The sequence below is a fragment of the Dendropsophus ebraccatus genome, chromosome 7 (assembly GCF_027789765.1).
Source record: "Dendropsophus ebraccatus isolate aDenEbr1 chromosome 7, aDenEbr1.pat, whole genome shotgun sequence".
Taxonomy (NCBI): Eukaryota; Metazoa; Chordata; class Amphibia; order Anura; family Hylidae; genus Dendropsophus; species Dendropsophus ebraccatus.
This window is the reverse complement of record NC_091460.1, coordinates 2,304,734-2,324,494: the sequence shown is the minus strand read 5'-3', so window position 1 is coordinate 2,324,494 and position 19,761 is coordinate 2,304,734. Positions and strand designations below refer to the sequence as shown.

Genomic DNA, 19,761 nt, shown 5'->3' with positions numbered 1-19,761 from the left:
CCAGCTTTCCCAGCATCCTGTATGTCAGTGTAATGGAGGTCATCCAGCTTTCCCAGCATCCTGTATGTCAGTATAATGGAGGTCACCCAGCTTTCCCAGCATCCTGTATGTCAGTGTGATGGAGGTCATCCAGCTTTCCCAGCATCCTGTATGTCAGTGTAATGGAGGTCACCCAGCTCTCCCCTAATCCTGTATGTCAGTATAATGGATGTCATCCAGCTTTCCCAGCATCCTGTATGTCAGTGTAATGGTGGTCACACAGCTTTCCCAGCATCCTGTATGTCAATGTAATGGAGGTCACCCAGCTTTCCCAGCATCCTGTATGTCAGTGTAATGGAGGTCATCCAGCTTTCCCAGCATCCTGTATGTCAGTGTAATGGAGGTCATCCAGCTTTCCCAGCATCCTGTATGTCAGTGTGATGGAGGTCACCCAGCTTTCCCATCATCCTGTATGTCAGTGTGATGGAGGTCATCCAGCTTTCCCAGCATCCTGTATGTCAGTGTGATGGAGGTCACCCAGCTTTCCCAGCATCCTGTATGTCAGTGTGATAGAGGTCATCCAGCTTTCCCAGAATCCTGTATGTCAGTGTAATGGAGGTCATCCAGCTTTCCCAGCATCCTGTATGTCAGTGTAATGGAGGTCACTCAGCTTTCCCAGCATCCTGTATGTCAGTGTAATGGAGGTCACTCAGCTTTCCCAGCATCCTGTATGTCAGTGTAATGGAGGTCATCCAGCTTTCCCAGCATCCTGTATGTCAATGTAATGGAGGTCACACAGCTTTCCCAGCATCCTGTATGTCAGTGTAATGGAGGTCACCCAGCTTTCCCAGCATCCTGTAGGTCAGTGTAATGGAGGTCACACAGCTTTCCCAGCATCCTGTATGTCAGTGTAATGGAGGTCATCCAGCTTTCCCAGCATCCTGTATGTCAGTGTAATGGAGGTCATCCAGCTTTCCCAGTATCCTGTATGTCAATGTAATGGAGGTCACACAGCTTTCCCAGCATCCTGTATGTCAGTGTAATGGAGGTCATCCAGCTCTCCCAGCACCCTGTATGTCAGTGTAATGGAGGTCATCCAGCTTTCCCAGCATCCTGTATGTCAGTGTAATGGAGGTCATCCAGCTTTCCAGCATCCTGTATGTCATTGTAATGGAGGTCATCCAGCTTTCCCAGCATCCTGTATGTCAGTGTAATTGAGGTCACCCAGCTCTCCCAGCATCCTGTATATCAGTGTAATGGAGGTCACCCAGCTTTCCAGCATCCTGTATGTCAGTGTAATGGAGGTCACCCAGCTCTCCCAGCATCCTGTATGTCAGTGTAATGGAGGTCACCCAGCTTTCCCAGCATCCTGTATGTCAGTGTAATGGAGGTCACCCAGCTCTCCCCTAATCCTGTATGTCAGTGTAATGGAGGTCACCCAGCTCTCCCCTAATCCTGTATGTCAGTGTAATGGAGGTCACCCAGCTTTCCCAGCATCCTGTATGTCAGTGTAATGGAGGTCACACCATGCAGACATTACTGCACCAAACAGCAGAATTACTACAGTTTGGGACCTTATAGGTGGGAAAAAGGGAAGGAAGTTTCTGGAAGTGCGGAGCCTGAGATGTCTGTCTGGCAGGTTCTAAAGAGATGAAAGAGCTGCAAGAAATCATCCTGGTGGTCTGGGCCAGATGAAGAGGAAAAGGGAAAGAGCCTCAGATCAAAGAAGACGTCACCTGTGAGTCCCTGTATAATGATTTTGTATTGAGCAGAACATTATCTGTAGGGGCTCTGCACCGCTCTATGCTGCAATACACACACTGCTTCTTCCTAGTAACCCGAATCTTGATAAAAGCCCCCCTACCTTCCCTAGGGCTGAACTGAGAACTGGGGGGAGGGGCACTTTTATCAAGATTCGCCCTGTTACCAAAATGACCTAGAAACTGCCCTGACTTAGGAGACCTGACACAGCACCCCATTCACTTCCCTCAGAATCCCAAACAACTCACAATCCCCCACGTTGCCATGTAATAACAGTGGCGTGTGGATAACATGTACGTGCTGTGTGTAATGCTGTGTAAGCAGCTATGGGGATAGAGGCACCCACCCTTCTTTAGGGTCTGAGAATCCTTGACTATAGATGAGGGCAAGGACAGCTGAGGACAAATATCATGGCTGCTCATGCAGGATATGGAAACAACATGGCTCCTCGACCCTTTTTTCTAACTTCTCTTCTTAAGATATAACTAAGATTCTCGCTTAATAAAGTGGATCAGCTTGAACACTGAAGGTGCTTTCACGTGTCTTGGTTGATCCTAACAGGACAGCTGTCACATCACTGTCCCTGATTAGGCAGCACCCAGGTATATCTGAGAGACTTTATTCTAATGGTGCATTTACACAGACAGATTTATCTGACAGATCTTTGAAGCCAAAACCAGGAACGGACTATAAACAGGGATCAGGTCATAAAGGAAAGATTGGGATCGATCCTCTTTTCAAATCCATTCCTGGCTTTGGCTTCCAAAATCTGTCAGATAAATCTTTCTGTGTAAACGCACCTTAATGGTACTTTTACACGGTGCGATAATTCGCTCGATCGTACGATTAACTAATTCGAGGTAACGTTTTTTTTTTTTTTATAACTATCAGCGTTTAGACGGTACGATATATCGTACAGAAAATTCGTTTTGCGATCGCTTAAGCCTATCTCACACATAGGTAAAATCAGTGAACGACTGTTTACACAGAACGATCAGCAAATTTTTTGCGAACAACAAACGACGATTTAAGAACATGTTAAAAGATCAAAATGAACGATTTTTCGATCGTTCGCCGCGTTTACACGTACGATTATCGTTTGAATTCGATCGTTATCGCGAAAATTCGCCCGATAATCGCTCCGTGTAAACCCAGCATTAGTCTCACCCTAACAGGTCCTATCTTCACTCCCCAAATAGCATCATGATTCTCTAGTTTCTAAATAACTCCAGGCATCACATTTAACAGCTCCATATCAGACCTGACCAAAAAACCCTCCTCCCTCCCAAAAGGCACCAGATCTACTGGCAACTATAAACAGGAGGTGGGAAATAAAAAAAAAAAAAGGTTGTTTCCTTCCCCCTGCAGGGTGCGGACCATAGGTGCTTAGTGGTAAATACAGCACTCAGTGGCGTAACTACCAGGGTCGCAGCGGTCGCCGCTGCGACCCGGCCCGCCACAAGGGGGGGCCCCTGAGGCCCCCCTCATCAATCCCTCTTGTGACCGCAAGCAACATTGTGTTGCTTGCGGTCACAAGAGGCCACCTCCATCTGCCCCGCATCATGCACTGCTGCCGGGGGTGTCGCGTCCTATCCCCGGCAGCGCGCGCATCATAGAGTTCCCTGTGTGCCTGTTACCTCCGGCACAGGGAGCGCACATTAGAGACACTCCCTGTGCTGGAGGTCTCAGCACAGGGAACTCTATGATGCGCACGCTGCCGGGGATAGGACGCGACACCCCCGGCAGCAGCGCATGATCCGGGGCAGACGGAGGCTGAAGAAGAAGATCGCTGGGGGAGCGCATTGATAGGTGAGTTGTGTGTGTTTTTTTATTTGTTTTCATAAAGGAAATAGGGGGCTATCTATAGGAGGGAGGGGGAGAGGGGGACATTTATAAAGGGGGGGGGAGGTGGCCATCTATAAAGGGGGGCAAGAGAGGGGACCATCTATAAGGCGGGGAGGGGCCATCTAAAGGGGGGGAGGGGACCATCTATAAGGGGGGGGAGAGGGGACCATCTATAAGGGGGGGAAGAGGGGGATCATCTATAAGGGGGGGGGGGAGAGGGGACCATCTATAAGGGGGGGAGAGGGAGACCATCTATAAGGGGGGGAAGAGGGGGACCATCTATAAGGGGGGAAGAAGGGGACCATCTATAAGGAGGGGGGAGAGTGGGCCATCTATAAGGAAGGGGCCATCTATAAGGGGGAAGGGCCATCTATAGCAGAGGGGGGCATCTATAAGGGGGGGGAGGGGCCATCTATAGGAGAGGGGGCTATCTATAGGGGGGTAATATATATAAGGGGGGGAAGGGGCCATCTATAAGGAGGCATATATAAGGGGGGAAGGGGCCATCTATAAGGGGGGGGGAGAGGGGACCATCTATAAGGGGGGGAAGAGGGGGATCATCTATAAGGGGGGGGGGGGGGGAGAGGGGACCATCTATAAGGGGGGGAGAGGGGGACCATCTATAAGGGGGAGAAGAGGGGGACCATCTATAAGGGGGGAAGAAGGGGACCATCTATCAGGAGGGGGGAGAGTGGGCCATCTATAAGGAGGGGGGCCATCTATAAGGGGGGAAGGGCCATCTATAGCAGAGGGGGGGCATCTATAAGGGGGGGGGAGGGGGCCATCTATAGGAGAGGGGGCTATCTATAGGGGGGCAATATATATAGGGGGGGAAGGGGCCATCTATAAGGGAGGCATATATAAGGGGGGGAAGGGGCCATCTATAAGGGGGGCATCTATAAGGGGGAGAGGGGGCAATCTATAAGGGGGGGGCAACATAGGGGGAGAGGGGGCCATCTATAAGGGGGTATACACAGAGGAGGCATCTATAAGTAGGCTACATAGTAGGAGGCATATACTATAAGGGGGGATACACAGAGGAGGACCATCTATAAGGAGGCTACATATAGGGCATAAACTATAAGGGGGTCACATAGAGTCAGCCTAACCACTAAATGAGGGCATAAAGGGGCCAATAAAAATGTGCAGTTTGTAGAGAGATGAGGATGGTGTCAGTGTGAGAAGCCTAATATGTCTGTCTGGCAGATTCTGTGGATTCGTGGCTCGGAGAAGTTCATGATGGCACAGGACGGATGGAGAAGAAGATGAAAAGGGAAGAACTCCGATCAGAGAAGACGTCCTTTGTGAGTCACCTGATATAACTGCACTGTAATGTATATGGTGTATAGAGCCTGTGTGGAGCTGCGTCCACCTCTATATGACTGGATGCGGTGATACGTGTACAGTGGATGTTATTCAGTAGCAGCGGTGGTGTTAGTAGGTGGTGGTAATAGTCAGTAGCAGAGGTGGTGTTAGTCAGTATGTGGTGGTGTTAGTAGCAGCGTTGGTGTTAGTCAGTATGTGGCGGTGTTAGTCAGTAGCAGCGGTGGTGTTAGTCTGTATGTGGTGGAATTATTTGTTACTTGTTATCTGGTACTGTGTTTTATTGGTCTTAGTATACAGGATTTGGTCAGTAACAATATGACGGTAATATGTATGGTGATAATATTTCTCTTCCTATCTTCCTTATATGCTGGTTTTATTGGTAATATCTGTCTCGGTGTATATGTATATATATATATATATATATATATATAATATTATATATACATATATATATATATATACACCAATAGCATCACTTGGTCGAGGAAGGGGGGGGGGGCCCAAGTTGACCTTTCGCACCAGGGCCCAGGAGTCATTAGCTACGCCCCTGACAGCACTGACTGTCTGCTGAGGCCTGGTGTTTGATGATGCTGTGACCTGGATGAGCTGGAGCACTGCCCTCCATGAAGATGACATTAGGCGGCGGCATTGTTCATACAGAAACACAATGATTGGATTACTGATATTATTCAAGTAGTATGGGCTTCTCACTCTACCATTCATATAGTGTAGGGTGGTTCTGTGGACTAGACACACCTGTCCTGTACACTGTAACACCACCACCACTAGACACACCTGTCCTGTACACTGTAACACCACCACCACTAGACACACCTGTCCTGTACACTGTAACATCATCACCACTAGACACACCTGTCCTGTACACAGTAAGGGTAGTATTACACGGGCCGATAGGGGCCTGATAACTGTAAATTGGGCCTATTACATGGCCCGATAATTGCTTAAACTGTATACTTTACCTATCCACGCTCCTGTGGTTTGCTTCTCCCCGGGTCCCACACGCTCCAGCTTCAGAGCGGCCTGTCTCAGCTGGAGCGTGGATAGGTAATGTATATCGTCAGTCGCCGACCGCACACCGTTTTACACGTAGCGATGCGCGGTCGCCGCCCGACAGTTATAGGTTCAAACCTAAATCAACGATCAACGATTAGAGCAGTGTTTCTCAATTCCAGTCCTCGCCAACAGTTCATGTTTTGAGGATTTCCTTAGTATTTCACAGGTGATATAATTATACTCAGTGCATCAGGTATTAGCACAGGTGTCTTTGTATAGGATAGCCTCAAAACATGTCCTGTTGGTGAGGGCTGAGGACTGGAATTGAGAAGCACTGGTTTAGAGAACAAGCCTTATTCTTAGTGTCAGGGCTTCTACTTGGACCTTATTGGGCGTGCGGCAGATCTTCTGGCATCGGCTGTGACTGCATTGTGATCTGCAGAGTGAATCGTCATAATGGATACACTGACATGATTCCTCCCCAACCGAGCTCCACCATACACTGTGCACAAGGACCGAGAATAACCGAGGCTGAAGGCAAAGGTCACAGCGGATATTCATCAGGTTACATCTCTCTTCTGTTCAGTCACTTTGCATTTTGATAATTGATAAAAATCTATTAACTTTTCTATCTGTGAAGCTTTTGCACCTTGTGGTGAATTTCCGAGTTATCACGGTTACAAATGGAGATCGGGCTCTTCAGAGGAAGAAGAAGAAAGTCTCCAATGCAGAGATACCAGCGGAGCCTGTCCATTCACTCCATGACCAGAAGACCCCGCCAGTGAGAATAAGTGGGCCCACCTTTTGGGGTATCCCCTCAGCTCTGATATGGATACGGGATCAGGAGTTTGGCTGACTAATGCCGCAGCAGGAATGTAACCATAAAGACCAACGGACTGAAGACAGATCTAATCCAAAGACTTCATGGAGAAACGGCAAGTCTCTTGTAGGCCAGGCTTTGCAACACAGCAGCGCTGACCCCACTGACTATACGGGCTTCAGCTCTGATAGTATGGAAAGTGTCTGCCACCATTGCTCTGTCCTACAGCGTCGGATTTCCAGTAAACCTGACGTGATACTCGCCTTAGGGTTCTATTATACAAAGCGATTTCTCATTCTCTCCAATCGCAGCCACAGCTTATGGGAACGACCTAAAATCGTTCATCATACTACACAGGACAATAGTCGTTAGTTATGGCCATTACTACGGTCGTTTACTCCATCTGATCCCAGCAAACGGACAATGTGTACATACACGGAACGATAGCCATTACTACAGTGGTTTACTCCATCTGACCCAGGAAACGGACGATGTACATACACGGAATAATAGCCATTACTATGGTGGTTTACTCCATCTGACCCAGCAAACGGACGATGTACATACACGGAACGATAGCCATTACTATGGTGGTTTACTCCATCTGATCCCTGCAAACGGACGATGTACATACACGGAATGATAGCCATTACTATGGTGGTTTACTCCATCTGACCGAGCAAACAGACGATGTACATACATGGAACAATAACTGTTAGTTATGGTCGTTACTACGGTGGTTTACTCCATCTGACCGAGCAAACAGACGATGTACATACATGGAACAATAACTGTTAGTTATGGTCGTTACTACGGTGGTTTACTCCATCTGACCGAGCAAACAGACGATGTACATACATGGAACAATAACTGTTAGTTATGGTCGTTTGCTCTATCTGACCCAGCAAACAGACGATGTACATACATGGAACAATAACTGTTAGTTATGGTCGTTACTACGGTGGTTTACTCCATCTGACCGAGCAAACAGACGATGTACATACATGGAACAATAACTGTTAGTTATGGTCGTTACCAGTGGCGTAGCTATAGGGGTCGCCGGGGTCGCCATGGCGACCGGGCCCCTACGCTAGGGGGGCCCGCACGGCCCCCCCTTGCCACTTGTGACACTGTCACTTTAAGCATCCAGAGAAGCTGCGGCCGCGCAGCTTCCCGGGATGCACAGATCGCTTTGATGTTCCGCCCGCACAGTGAGCACAGTGAGCGGGCGGAACATTAAAGCGATCAGAATACAGGAGAAGGACCTGGCAGCGTCCTCCTCCTGTATTCTCTCCCATAGGCTGCCGGCACTTCATACCAGCAGCCTATGGGAGGCCGGGCCGTGACCTTTCCGGCAGGCGTGAGGATGTGACGTCATCACGTCTGCCGGAAGTCCCGTCCCTGCGGCTCGCAAGATGGAGCCCGAAGAGGAGGAGGAAGAGCTGCTGCCTGCAGCCACAGCGCAGATTAGGTGAGTAGGATGTTTGTTTTTTTAGGGGCACCTCTGGGGGCATTATTAGTATATGGGGGCACCTCTGGGGGCATTATTAGTTCTTGGGGGCACCTCTGGGGGCATTATTATTGTAGGGGGGCACCTCTGGGGGCATTATTATTGTATGGGGGCACCTCTGGGGGCATTATTAGTATATGGGGGCACCTCTGGGGGCATTATTAGTTCTTGGGGGGCACCTCTGGGGGCATTATTAGCTTATGGGGGCACCTCTGGGGGCATTATTAGTTTATGGGGGCACCTCTGGGGGCATTATTATTGTATGGGGGCACCTCTGGGGGCATTATTAGTATATGGGGGCACCTCTGGGGGCATTATTAGTATATGGGGGCACCTCTGGGGGCATTATTAGTATATGGGGGCACCTCTGGGGGCATTATTAGCTTATGGGGGCACCTCTGGGGGCATTATTATTGTATGGGGGCACCTCTGGGGGCATCATTATTGTATGGGGGCACCTCTGGGGGCACCTCTGGGGCATTATTATTGTATGGGGGCACCTCTGGGGGCATTATTAGTATATGGGGGCATCTCTGGGGGCATTATTATTGTATGGGGGCACCTCTGGGGGCATTATTAGTATATGGGGGCACCTCTGGGGCATTATTATTGTATGGGGGCACCTCTGGGGGCATTATTAGTATCTGGGGGGCACCTCTGGGGGCATTATTAGTATATGGGGGCACCTCTGGGGCATTATTATTGTATGGGGGCACCTCTGGGGGCATTATTAGCTCATGGGGGCACCTCTGGGGGCATTATTAGTATATGGGGGCACCTCTGGGGCATTATTAGTATATGGGGGCACCTCTGGGGCATTATTAGTATATGGGGGCACCTCTGGGGGCATTATTAGCTCATGGGGGCACCTCTGGGGGCATTATTAGTATATGGGGGCACCTCTGGGGGCATTATTAGTATATGGGGGCACCTCTGGGGCATTATTATTGTATGGGGGCACCTCTGGGGGCATTATTAGTTCATGGGGGCACCTCTGGGGGCATTATTAGTTCATGGGGTAACCTCTGGGGGCACTATTAGCTCATGGGGGCACCTCTGGAGGCGTTATTAGCTCATAGGGGGCAACTCTGGGGGCGTTATTAGTTCATGGGGGCACCTCTGGAGGCATTATTAGTTCATGGGGGCACCTCTGGGGGCATTATTAGTATATGGGGGCACCTCTGGGGGCATTATTAGTGTATGGGGGCACCTCTGGGGGCATTATTAGCTCATGGGGGCACCTCTGGGGGCATTATTTGTTCATGGGGGCACCTCTGGGGGCATTATTAGCTCATGAGGGGCACCTCTGGGGGCATTATTATTGTATGGGGGCACCTCTGGGGGCATTATTAGCTCATGGGGGCACAGCAGGGGATCCTACATACAGGGGGCATCCCACACAGCGCAGTTACTATGGGAGCCTACAGGGGGGAGAGAGGAAAGGAAGTTGCTAGAAATGTGCGGAGCCTAAATTGTTTGTCTCGCAGGTTCTGAGGGGATGAAACGTATCTGGAAGGAATCATCCTGGAGGTCTGGGCCGGATGAAGAGGAAAAGGGAAAGTGACGCCTCAGATCAAAGAAGACATCACCGGTGAGTCACTGTATGACGGTTTTCTTATTTTGTAGAACATCATTTAGTAGGGGCGCCCCGAGGTGGAAAAGGTTGGGAAGCACTGCGCTAATCTGTCCCGCTGCGCCCGCTGGCACATGCTGTCATCTGATTGGGCCTCTTACCTAATCAGATGACAGCAAGTACCAGCGCCCCCTCCTCCAGACATCTGCCTTGGCGGCCCAAGCTATGTCCTATGGCCGTATCTTTACCGCGTTGAGCTCCAGCTTGTGCTGCATCTACATTATCTGTACTCAGAGATATCACTGTGTTATCTGTGGTGTTACATAGGACTGCAGGTGACATCTACATTATCTGTACTCCAGAGATATCACTGTGTTATCTGTGGTGTTACATAGGACTGCAGGTGACATCTACATTATCTGTACTCCAGAGATATCACTGTGTTATCTGTGGTGTTACATAGGACTGCAGGGGACATCTACTACATTATCTGTACTCAGAGATATCACTGTGTTAACTGTGCTGTTACATAGGACTGCAGGTGACTACTACATTATCTGTACTCAGAGATATCACTGTGTTATCTGTGGTGTTACATAGGACTGCAGGTGACTACTACATTATCTGTACTCAGAGATATCACTGTGTTATCTGTGGTGTTACATAGGACTGCAGGTGACTACTACATTATCTGTACTCAGAGATATCACTGTGTTATCTGTGGTGTTACATAGGACTGCAGATGACTACTACATTATCTGTACTCAGAGGGATATCACTGTTATCTGCGGTGTTACGTAGGACTGCAGGTGATATCAGGTAGTTTTGCAGCATGTGGCTCTTCAGGCTGCAGCACTACAACCCCCATCGTTTCCAACTGGCAGTTCATGATGAGAGTTGTAGTTATTCAGCTGTAGAGTCAAAGATTGGAATACAATGATTAGACAATGACACAGTACAGTCCATTAATTATAGGGGGCAGTAGTGCAGTACATGAGGTGGAGGCAGTGACAGGGCGACATGGTGGCACATTAGAGTAATTGGATATAACGTTAGATAGGACTTTGCCTGATCGGGGGGAGATGGGGGGGCCCAAGCTAACATTGTGCACCAGGGCCCATCAGCCTTTAGCTACGCCCCTGGTCGTTACTATGGTCGTTTACTCCATCTGATCCCAGTAAACGGACGATGTACATACACGGAACGATAGCCATTACTACGGTGGTTTACTCCATCTGATCCCTGCAAACGGACGATGTAAATACATGGAACAATAGCTGTTACTATGGTCGTTACTATGGTCGTTTACTCCATCTGATCCCAGTAAACGGACGATGTACATACACGGAACGATAGCCATTACTACGGTGGTTTACTCCATCTGATCCCTGCAAACGGACGATGTAAATACATGGAACAATAGCTGTTACTATGGTCGTTTACTCCATCTGACCCATCAAACGGACGATGTACATACATGGAACAATAGCTGTTACTACGGTCTATGGACAATGTGTACATACACGGAACGATTAGCAATGAAATGGTCGGCTCACAAGATGCAATCAACAACACACAAACGAATTGTCATTTGTAGTTTGATCGTTTAAACGATAATCTCCCCGTGTAATTGGGCCCTTACTGGATTTCCCGCAGCTGCCTTACCGACCTTCTCAGTCACCATTACTTACTGGTGACGCATTGTCCCCACATAACCTGCCCCACTCAGCCAACCAGCGATCACTTAACCACCATGTTAATCCCCGGTGAGTTTCAAAGATTATTTTCTTTATTAAAGATTTTTCACAACTGGAATTTCACAGTGGATCCTCCTCTGATGCTTTCTTAACTTGCCTTTAGTTATAAAATACTTTCCGCATTCTGAACACGGAAATGACTTTTCTCCTGTGTGAGTTCTCTGATGATCCTTTAATTTACCTTTAGCAATAAAACACTTCCCACATTCTGAACATGAATATGGCCTCTCTCCTGTATGAATTCTCTCATGTATAACAAGATGTTGTTTACGTGTAAACTGCTTCTGGCATTCTGAACATGAATGTGGTTTCACTCCTGTGTGACGTCTCTCATGTTTAACCAGATCTGATTTACTCTTGAAACAGTTCCCACATTCTGAACATGAATATGGCTTCTCTCCTGTGTGAATTCTCTCATGTCTAACAAGACTTGATTTATTTGAAAAACATTTTCCACATTCTGAGCATGAATACGGTGTCCTTCCTGTGTGGATTCTCTCATGTGAAATAAGCTGTGATCTACTTGAGAAATATTTCCTACATTCTGAACATGAATATGGCTTCTCTCCTGTGTGAATTCGCTTGTGTATAACCAGATCTGATTTACTTACAAAACATTTTCCACATTCTGAGCATGAATATGGTTTCTCTCCTGTGTGAATTTTTTCATGTTTAACCAGATCTGATTTACTTATGAAACATTTCACACATTTTGAGCAGGAATACGGCTTCTCTCCCATGTGACGTCTTCCGTGTTTTACAAGATCTGATTTACTTATAAAACATTTCCCGCATTCTGGACATGAATAAGGCTTCTCTCCTGTGTGAATTTTTGTGTGGGTAAAAAGACTTGATTTTTTTGTAAACTCTTTTCCACATTCACCACAATGAAACCTTTTTTCACTTCTCTGCTCTGTCCCTGTGGTGGCGGTGTGTGAGCGGTCAGGAGAAGGTTCCTCATGGTCAGGAGGATTATATGATAGGTCTGTAGTGTGACGTCCTGGATGTACAGTAAGGGGGAGGAGGGCTTCTCCTGAGGAGTGCTGCTCCGCATTGCCAGCTTCTTCTTTATAATTCAGCAGTAGCACGATGTTCTCCTCAGAGATATTACCAGGATTTTCTGTTAGGGTTAAAAATTGATTTTTATTTTATTTTTCTCTTTAACAACCAGAAAGCAGATAAATAGAACATTTCTATATTTTTAAATGAAGCCAGAAGTGGGGCCAAAAGACACAGATGCTGCCACCTGTCAGGGCACTAGGCCCCTAAATCATAACTAATTTACATATAATTAACATATAAAAATGCCTATAAATCTGCTACCTTTCAGTCACATGACCAAGTACCAAGTGAAAATAAAACACCATCACATCCCCATACAGTGTACCCTACATTATGCAATCTACAAGAAGAAGGGAGAAAGGCGTAGGCAAGTCCCTGCATATGTATGTGCAAATAATGAAGAAATGTCTGATGATACGGCTCCGGTGTATAAAACAGGACAAAATCCGACTGTAATTTCCTAGAAATTAGCCTCCGCTATCCGCACCTTGTCTCTGATCCCATGACTTTATTAGGACACGGATGGCAGCTTTGATGGTTAAACCCTTACCACCCTATGACATCCAGTTACATCAGTGGTTAAAGGAGAAGTCCTCCCCCCAAAAATTATAAAAATCCCTAATATACACTTATTATGGGAAGTACTTAGAAAGTGCTTTTTTTCCCTGCACTTACTACTGCATCAAGGCTTCACTTCCTGAATAACAGGATGAGGTCACTTCCTGGATAACATGGCGATGTCACTTCCTGGATAACATGGTGATGTCACTTCCTGGATAACATGGCGATGTCACTTCCTGGGTAACATGGCGATGTCACTTCCTGGGTAACATGGCGATGTCACTTCCTGGATAACATGGCGATGTCACTTCCTGGATAACATGGTGATGTCACAACTCCCAGACCTGTGCGGGCTGTGGCTCCTTAAGAGAATGATGGCAGGGGGACATTGAATGACACAGGGCACTGGAGGGACACTGAGCATCCCTCTGCAATCATCCTCTCCAGCAGCCACAGCCTGCCAGATCTGGGAGTCGGGTCGTGACATCACCATTTTATCCAGGAACTGACATCACCATGTTATCCAGGAAGTGACGTCACCATTTTATCCACGAAGTGACATCCCTATGTTATCCAGGAAGTGACCCATGTTATCCAGGAAGTGCGATCACCATGTTATTCATTAAGTGCCATCACCATTTTATTCAGGAAGTGACCGTCACCGTGTTATCCAGGAGGTGACATTCCCATGTTATCCAGGAAGTGACATCACCATGTTATCCAGGAAGTGACATCACCATGTTACCCAGGAAGTGACATCACCATGTTATCCAGGAAGTGATATTGCCATGTTATCCAGGAAGTGCCCACACCATATTATTCGGAAGGTGACATCACCTTGTTATCCAGGAAGTGATAGTGCCATGTTATCCGGAAAGTGACATCGCCATGTTATCCAGGAAGTGACATCGCCATGTTATCCAGGAAGTGACATCGCCATGTTATCCGGAAAGTGACATCGCCATGTTATCCAGGAAGTGACATCGCCATGTTATCCAGGAAGTGATAGTGCCATGTTATCCGGAAAGTGACATCGCCATGTTATCCAGGAAGTGACATCGCCATGTTATCCGGAAAGTGACATCGCCATGTTATCCAGGAAGTGACATCGCCATGTTATCCAGGAAGTGACATCGCCATGTTATCCAGGAAGTGACATTGCCATGTTATCCAGGAAGTGACATCACCATGTTATCCAGGAAGTGACATCGCCATGTTATCCGGAAAGTGACATCGCCATGTTATCCAGGAAGTGACATCGCCATGTTATCCGGAAAGTGACATCGCCATGTTATCCAGGAAGTGACATCGCCATGTTATCCAGGAAGTGACATTGCCATGTTATCCAGGAAGTGACATCGCCATGTTATCCAGGAAGTGACATCGCCATGTTAAACAGAAAGTGACATTGCCATGTTATCCAGGAAGTGACATCGCCATGTTATCCAGGAAGTGACATCGCCATGTTATCCAGGAAGTGACATCGCCATGTTATCCAGGAAGTGACATCGCCATGTTATCCAGGAAGTGACATCGCCATGTTAAACAGAAAGTGACATTGCCATGTTATCCAGGAAGTGAAGCCTTGATGCAGTAGTAAGTGCAGGGGAAAAAAGCACTTTATAAGCATTTCCCGTAATAAGTGTAAATTGGGGATTTGTATAACTTTTGGGGGGCAATACAATTCTTAAATAAAAATTTGCCGGACTTCTCCTTTAAGGAGGTAAAAAGAGGGCTCGAAAGGCCCTCTGTATACCTGTCTGCTCCTGATGGCAATGGATAATAATCATCAGGGATCGATCTCACCGTGACATTGAAACACTACAGGAGTGCTCACAGGGAACAGATCCAACGTGAGAGAAGCCTAAAGCTTTTACTAGGCTTCCATAGCTGCCACGGCTAGGCTATTACCTACAGCAGGCTGTACTAATGGATCAATGCAGTACTTAGTTACTGCATTGCTTATTGGGACTAAAAAAGTGTATAAGAAAAAAAAAATTGGAAAACTTATCATGTAAAACTAGGGCTAGTTTAGGGCTGTAGGGCTAGTGCAACCAACTGGACACCCTCTAACCCCCTGCTGCCAATGCAGCACCCCCCCCCCTTATATCCCTGTGTAACTCCATTCTCCCATACCTGGTATAGCAGCTCCCGGCGTCTCCTCCTCCTTCACCTCACTCATACACGGGGGATCGCCCCTCATCCTCTCTTCTTCTGCTTCATCCTCCACTTTGATCTTGTGGATTCCCTCGGGACAGTCCTGGGAATACAGAGGACGGGGACATCTCTCTGGTGGATTCCTGTCACTGCCTCCATCTGTAGGGAACACACAGGGAGCCAATCCATTATACACTGCTACATGTCATCAGGAGGAGGAGGATGGGAGGGGGAGGATGATCTAGGGGCCCCTCCCCCCTGCTCTCTAGAATCAGGAAGGTCTCCTCTTACCTTGTGCTGTGAGGCCGGGCGGCTGATCCTCCATCATGAGCGGCTGCTCCCCCCGGTACAGATCCTTGTGTCCTTCTACATACTCCCACTCCTCCATGGAGAAATAGACGGCCACATCCTGACACCTTATAGGAACCTGACACACACAATGATCACACAGTCATCCCCCCCAGCCTGCTGCCTCCTGGATTACTCTATCATCTCCCAGCATTCCCCAGTGTCACCTCTCCAGTCAGCAGCTCAGTCATCCTGTGGGTGAGTTCTAGGATCTTCTGCTCATGTATCAGTGATGGAGGCTCCGTGATGGGGCCCCGGGCCCTGCTCCGCCCTCCTGACTCCTGGGGGAAGGCCACACCCTCCCCCCATGTCTTCTTCACTATGGTGTAATCCTGGGGATGGAGAGAGACAATGAGGGGACTGAGCCCAGTATTCCTGCCTCCTCCTCACTACAAAGAGGAGATTGTCCCCCTGTATAGAGCTCTAGTGAGGAGGAGGAGGAGGAGACACATCTGGACTACTGGGGTCAGTGCTGGAGACCACCGCACCTACAAAGAGGAGACCAGATCCAGAACATAGAGCAGGGGAGGGAGGGAGGGAGGGGCCAAAGAGCCCAGACAACAATGGTGGAAATCTAGAGAAGTTACCTCTCCGGTCAGCAGGCGGATGATCTCCAAGGTGACGTGTAATATTCTCTTACTGATCTCATTCCTGTCCTTCTCCATCATATAGAAGGGTATAAGGTCCTGGCAGTGCAGTGTGTGGGGAGCCCCGCCCACTCCTGTCACATGATCACAGGTCCTTCACCACCATCTCTTCTCTCCTGCACTGCTGAGCTCCGCCCCCACATGTACTGATCACATGACTGTGACATCATCATAGGTCCTACCCCTCCAGCCTCTACCAGATACAGAGCAGCTCCTGGTCGGGCAGTCACTGCTGTTGTGTTGTGTGTGGAGATCTCTGCTCCTCAGTGTGTGACCCCAGCAGTAAGGTAAGCTTACAGGGGGAGGGGTGTTACATTGTGTTACTATCAGTGTGACCCCCCAGCAGTAAGGTAAGCTTACAGGAGAAGGGATGTTACATTGTGTTACTATCAGTGTGACCCCCCCCAGCAGTAAGGTAAGCTTACAGGAGGAGGGATGTTACATTGTGTTACTATCAGTGTGACCCCCCAGCAGTAAGGTAAGCTTACAGGAGGAGGGATGTTACATTGTGTTACTATCAGTGTGACCCCAGCAGTAAGGTAAGCTTACAGGAGGAGGGATGTTACATTGTGTTACTATCAGTGTGACCCCCCAGCAGTAAGGTAAGCTTACAGGAGGAGGGATGTTACATTGTGTTACTATCAGTGTGTGACCCCCCAGCAGTAAGGTAAGCTTACAGGAGGAGGGATGTTACATTGTGTTACTATCAGTGTGTGACCCCAGCAGTAAGGTAAGCTTACAGGAGGAGGGATGTTACATTGTGTTACTATCAGTGTGTGACCCCAGCAGTAAGGTAAGCTTACAGGAGGAGGGATGTTACATTGTGTTACTATCAGTGTGTCACCCCAGCAGTAAGGTAAGCTTACAGGAGGAGGGATGTTACATTGTGTTACTATCAGTGTGTGACCCCAGCAGTAAGGTAAGCTTACAGGAGGAGGGATGTTACATTGTGTTACTATCAGTGTGTGACCCCAGCAGTAAGGTAAGCTTACAGGAGGAGGGGTGTTACATTGTGTTACTATCAGTGTGTGACCCCCCCAGCAGTAAGGTAAGCTTACAGGAGGAGGGGTGTTACATTGTGTTTCTATCAGTGTGTGACCCCCCCAGCAGTAAGGTAAGCTTACAGGAGGAGGGATGTTACATTGTGTTACTATCAGTGTGTGACCCCAGCAGTAAGGTAAGCTTACAGGAGGAGGGATGTTACATTGTGTTACTATCAGTGTGACCCCCCCCCCCCCAGCAGTAAGGTAAGCTTACAGGAGGAGGGGTGTTACATTGTGTTACTATCAGTGTGACCCCAGCAGTAAGGTAAGCTTACAGGAGGAGGGGTGTTACATTGTGTTACTATCAGTGTGTGACCCCAGCAGTAAGGTAAGCTTACAGGAGGAGGGATGTTACATTGTGTTTCTATCAGTGTGTGACCCCCCCAGCAGTAAGGTAAGCTTACAGGAGGAGGGATGTTACATTGTTTTATGTGTGAAATAACTTTTTCCTTCCTGTATCAGGACACAAGAATCTGTATCGGGGGGAGCAGCTGCTCATGATGGAGGATCAGTGGCTCGGTTTCACATTACATGGTAAGAGGAAACATATACAACCTCAATTCCAAAAAAGTTGTGACACTAAATAAATTGCAAATAAAAACAATGCAATAAAGTAGAGGTGCCAATATCTAATATTTTATTCAGAATAGAACACGAATCACAGATCAAAAGTTTAAACTGAGAGAATGTATTATGTTAAGTGAAAAATATGTTGTTTCAAAACTTCACAGTGTCTACAAAAGTTGGGACAAGTAGCAAGAAGTGGCTGAAAAAATGACATTGAGCATATAAAGAACAGCTGGAAGACCAATCCACACTAATTAGGTGATTTAACAACATGTTTGGATATATTGGAGCTCCTCAGTGTCTCTCTGACACAAGATGGTAAGAGGATCACCAATTCCACCATTGTTGTGCAGAAAGATAGTGCAGCAATACCAGGGTGGTGTTACCCAGCGTAAATTGCAACGAATTTCAAGTTATCATCAACCATACATAACATCATCAAAGGATTCAGAGAATCTGGAACAATCGCTGTGCGTTAGGGTCAATGCCGTAAAACTCTACTGGATGCTGGTGATCTCTGGGCCCTTAAATGTCACTGCACCTCACACAGGAACGCCACTGCCCGGGAAATAACAGAATGGGCTCAGGAATCCATCCAGTAAGCATTGTCCGTGACCACAATCCACCGGTCCATCCGCCACTGTCAGGGAAATAACAGAATGGGCTCAGGAATCCTTCCAGAAAGCATTGTCAGTGACCACAATCCACCGGGCCATCCGCCGTCGCCAGCTGAAACTCTACAGTGCAAAGAGGAAGCCATTTCTAAGCAAGCTCCACAAGCTCAGCTGTTTGTATTGGGCCAGGGGTCATTTACAATGGAGTGTGGCAAAATGGAAAACTGTTCTGTGGCAGGATGAGTCACGATTTGAAGTTCTTTATGGAACAGTGGGTCGCTATGTCATCCGGACCAGAGAGGACAAGGACAACCCAAGTTGTTATCAATGCTCCGTTCAGAAAGCTGGTATGGGGTTGCATGAGTGCTTGTGGCATGGGCAGATTGCATGTCTGGAAAGGCACCATTAATGCAGGTTCTAGAACAACATCTTCTCCCATCTAGACGTCATCTCTTCCAGGGAAGACCCTGCATTTGCCAACAAGATAATGGCAGACCCCATTCTGCATCAATCACAACCTCATGGCTACGTAGGAGAAGGATCCGTTTACTGAAATGGCCAGTTTGCAGTCCAGATCTTTCACCTATAGAGAACATTTGGCGCAACATATAGAGAAAGGTGCGACAAAGAAGGCCCAAGATGCTGGAAGAGTTAGAGGCCTGGATTAGACATGAACGGAAGAGCTTTCCTATTTCTAAACTCTGTCCCCAGATGTCTGTTGTAAGAAGGGGGGAGGCCCCACAGTGGTAAAAATGGCATGCTCCCAACTTTTTGGGATTTGTAGACACTGTGAAATTTTGAAACATGTTTTTCACTAAAAAACTCAGTTTTATTTGTGATTTGTGTTCTATTCTGAATAAAATATTAGATGTTGGCACCTCCACATCATTGTAGTCAGTTTTTATTCACAATTAGTTTAGTGTCCCAACTTTTTATGTACTTTAGGTTGTAGATATGGCATAGTATTGATCACACTCACTGGCCGCCATGTTGGAGCCGTTATACCCTCACACACATTCATGTAATAGAATTTCCACACTTTCACCCTTTTTTTTCCCCCACACCTGTTGTCTTTTACCTTCACACATCATTTATCCCTCCATTCAAGTGCAGGACGTCACATTAGAATGCATTGTGTTGGAACATCAGGAAGTTAGTGAGAAGCAGAACACGGAGT

The 19,761-nt window shown here is 47.6% G+C and overlaps 1 protein-coding gene and 1 pseudogene across 6 annotated transcripts in view; one reads left to right on the top strand and one right to left on the bottom strand.

Annotated features, from left to right (window-relative positions):
* LOC138797198 (zinc finger protein 585A-like) overlaps positions 1–16,210 on the bottom strand; it is a 34,631-nt pseudogene extending 18,421 nt beyond the window's left edge.
* The window catches only part of LOC138797152 (zinc finger protein 84-like), an 863,099-nt gene that overhangs the window by 696,413 nt on the left and 146,925 nt on the right, over positions 1–19,761 (top strand). The window contains exons 1-2 of one of the 6 annotated variants that reach the window (XM_069976972.1): positions 16,559–16,647; positions 17,866–17,937. The exons of the other annotated variants lie outside the window; for them this stretch is intronic. Coding sequence (XP_069833073.1) covers positions 17,901–17,937 — 37 coding nt within the window. The 5' untranslated portion in view covers positions 16,559–16,647; positions 17,866–17,900. Of the gene's footprint in view, positions 1–16,558; positions 16,648–17,865; positions 17,938–19,761 lie in introns of those variants that run through there. 6 annotated transcript variants of the gene reach the window in all.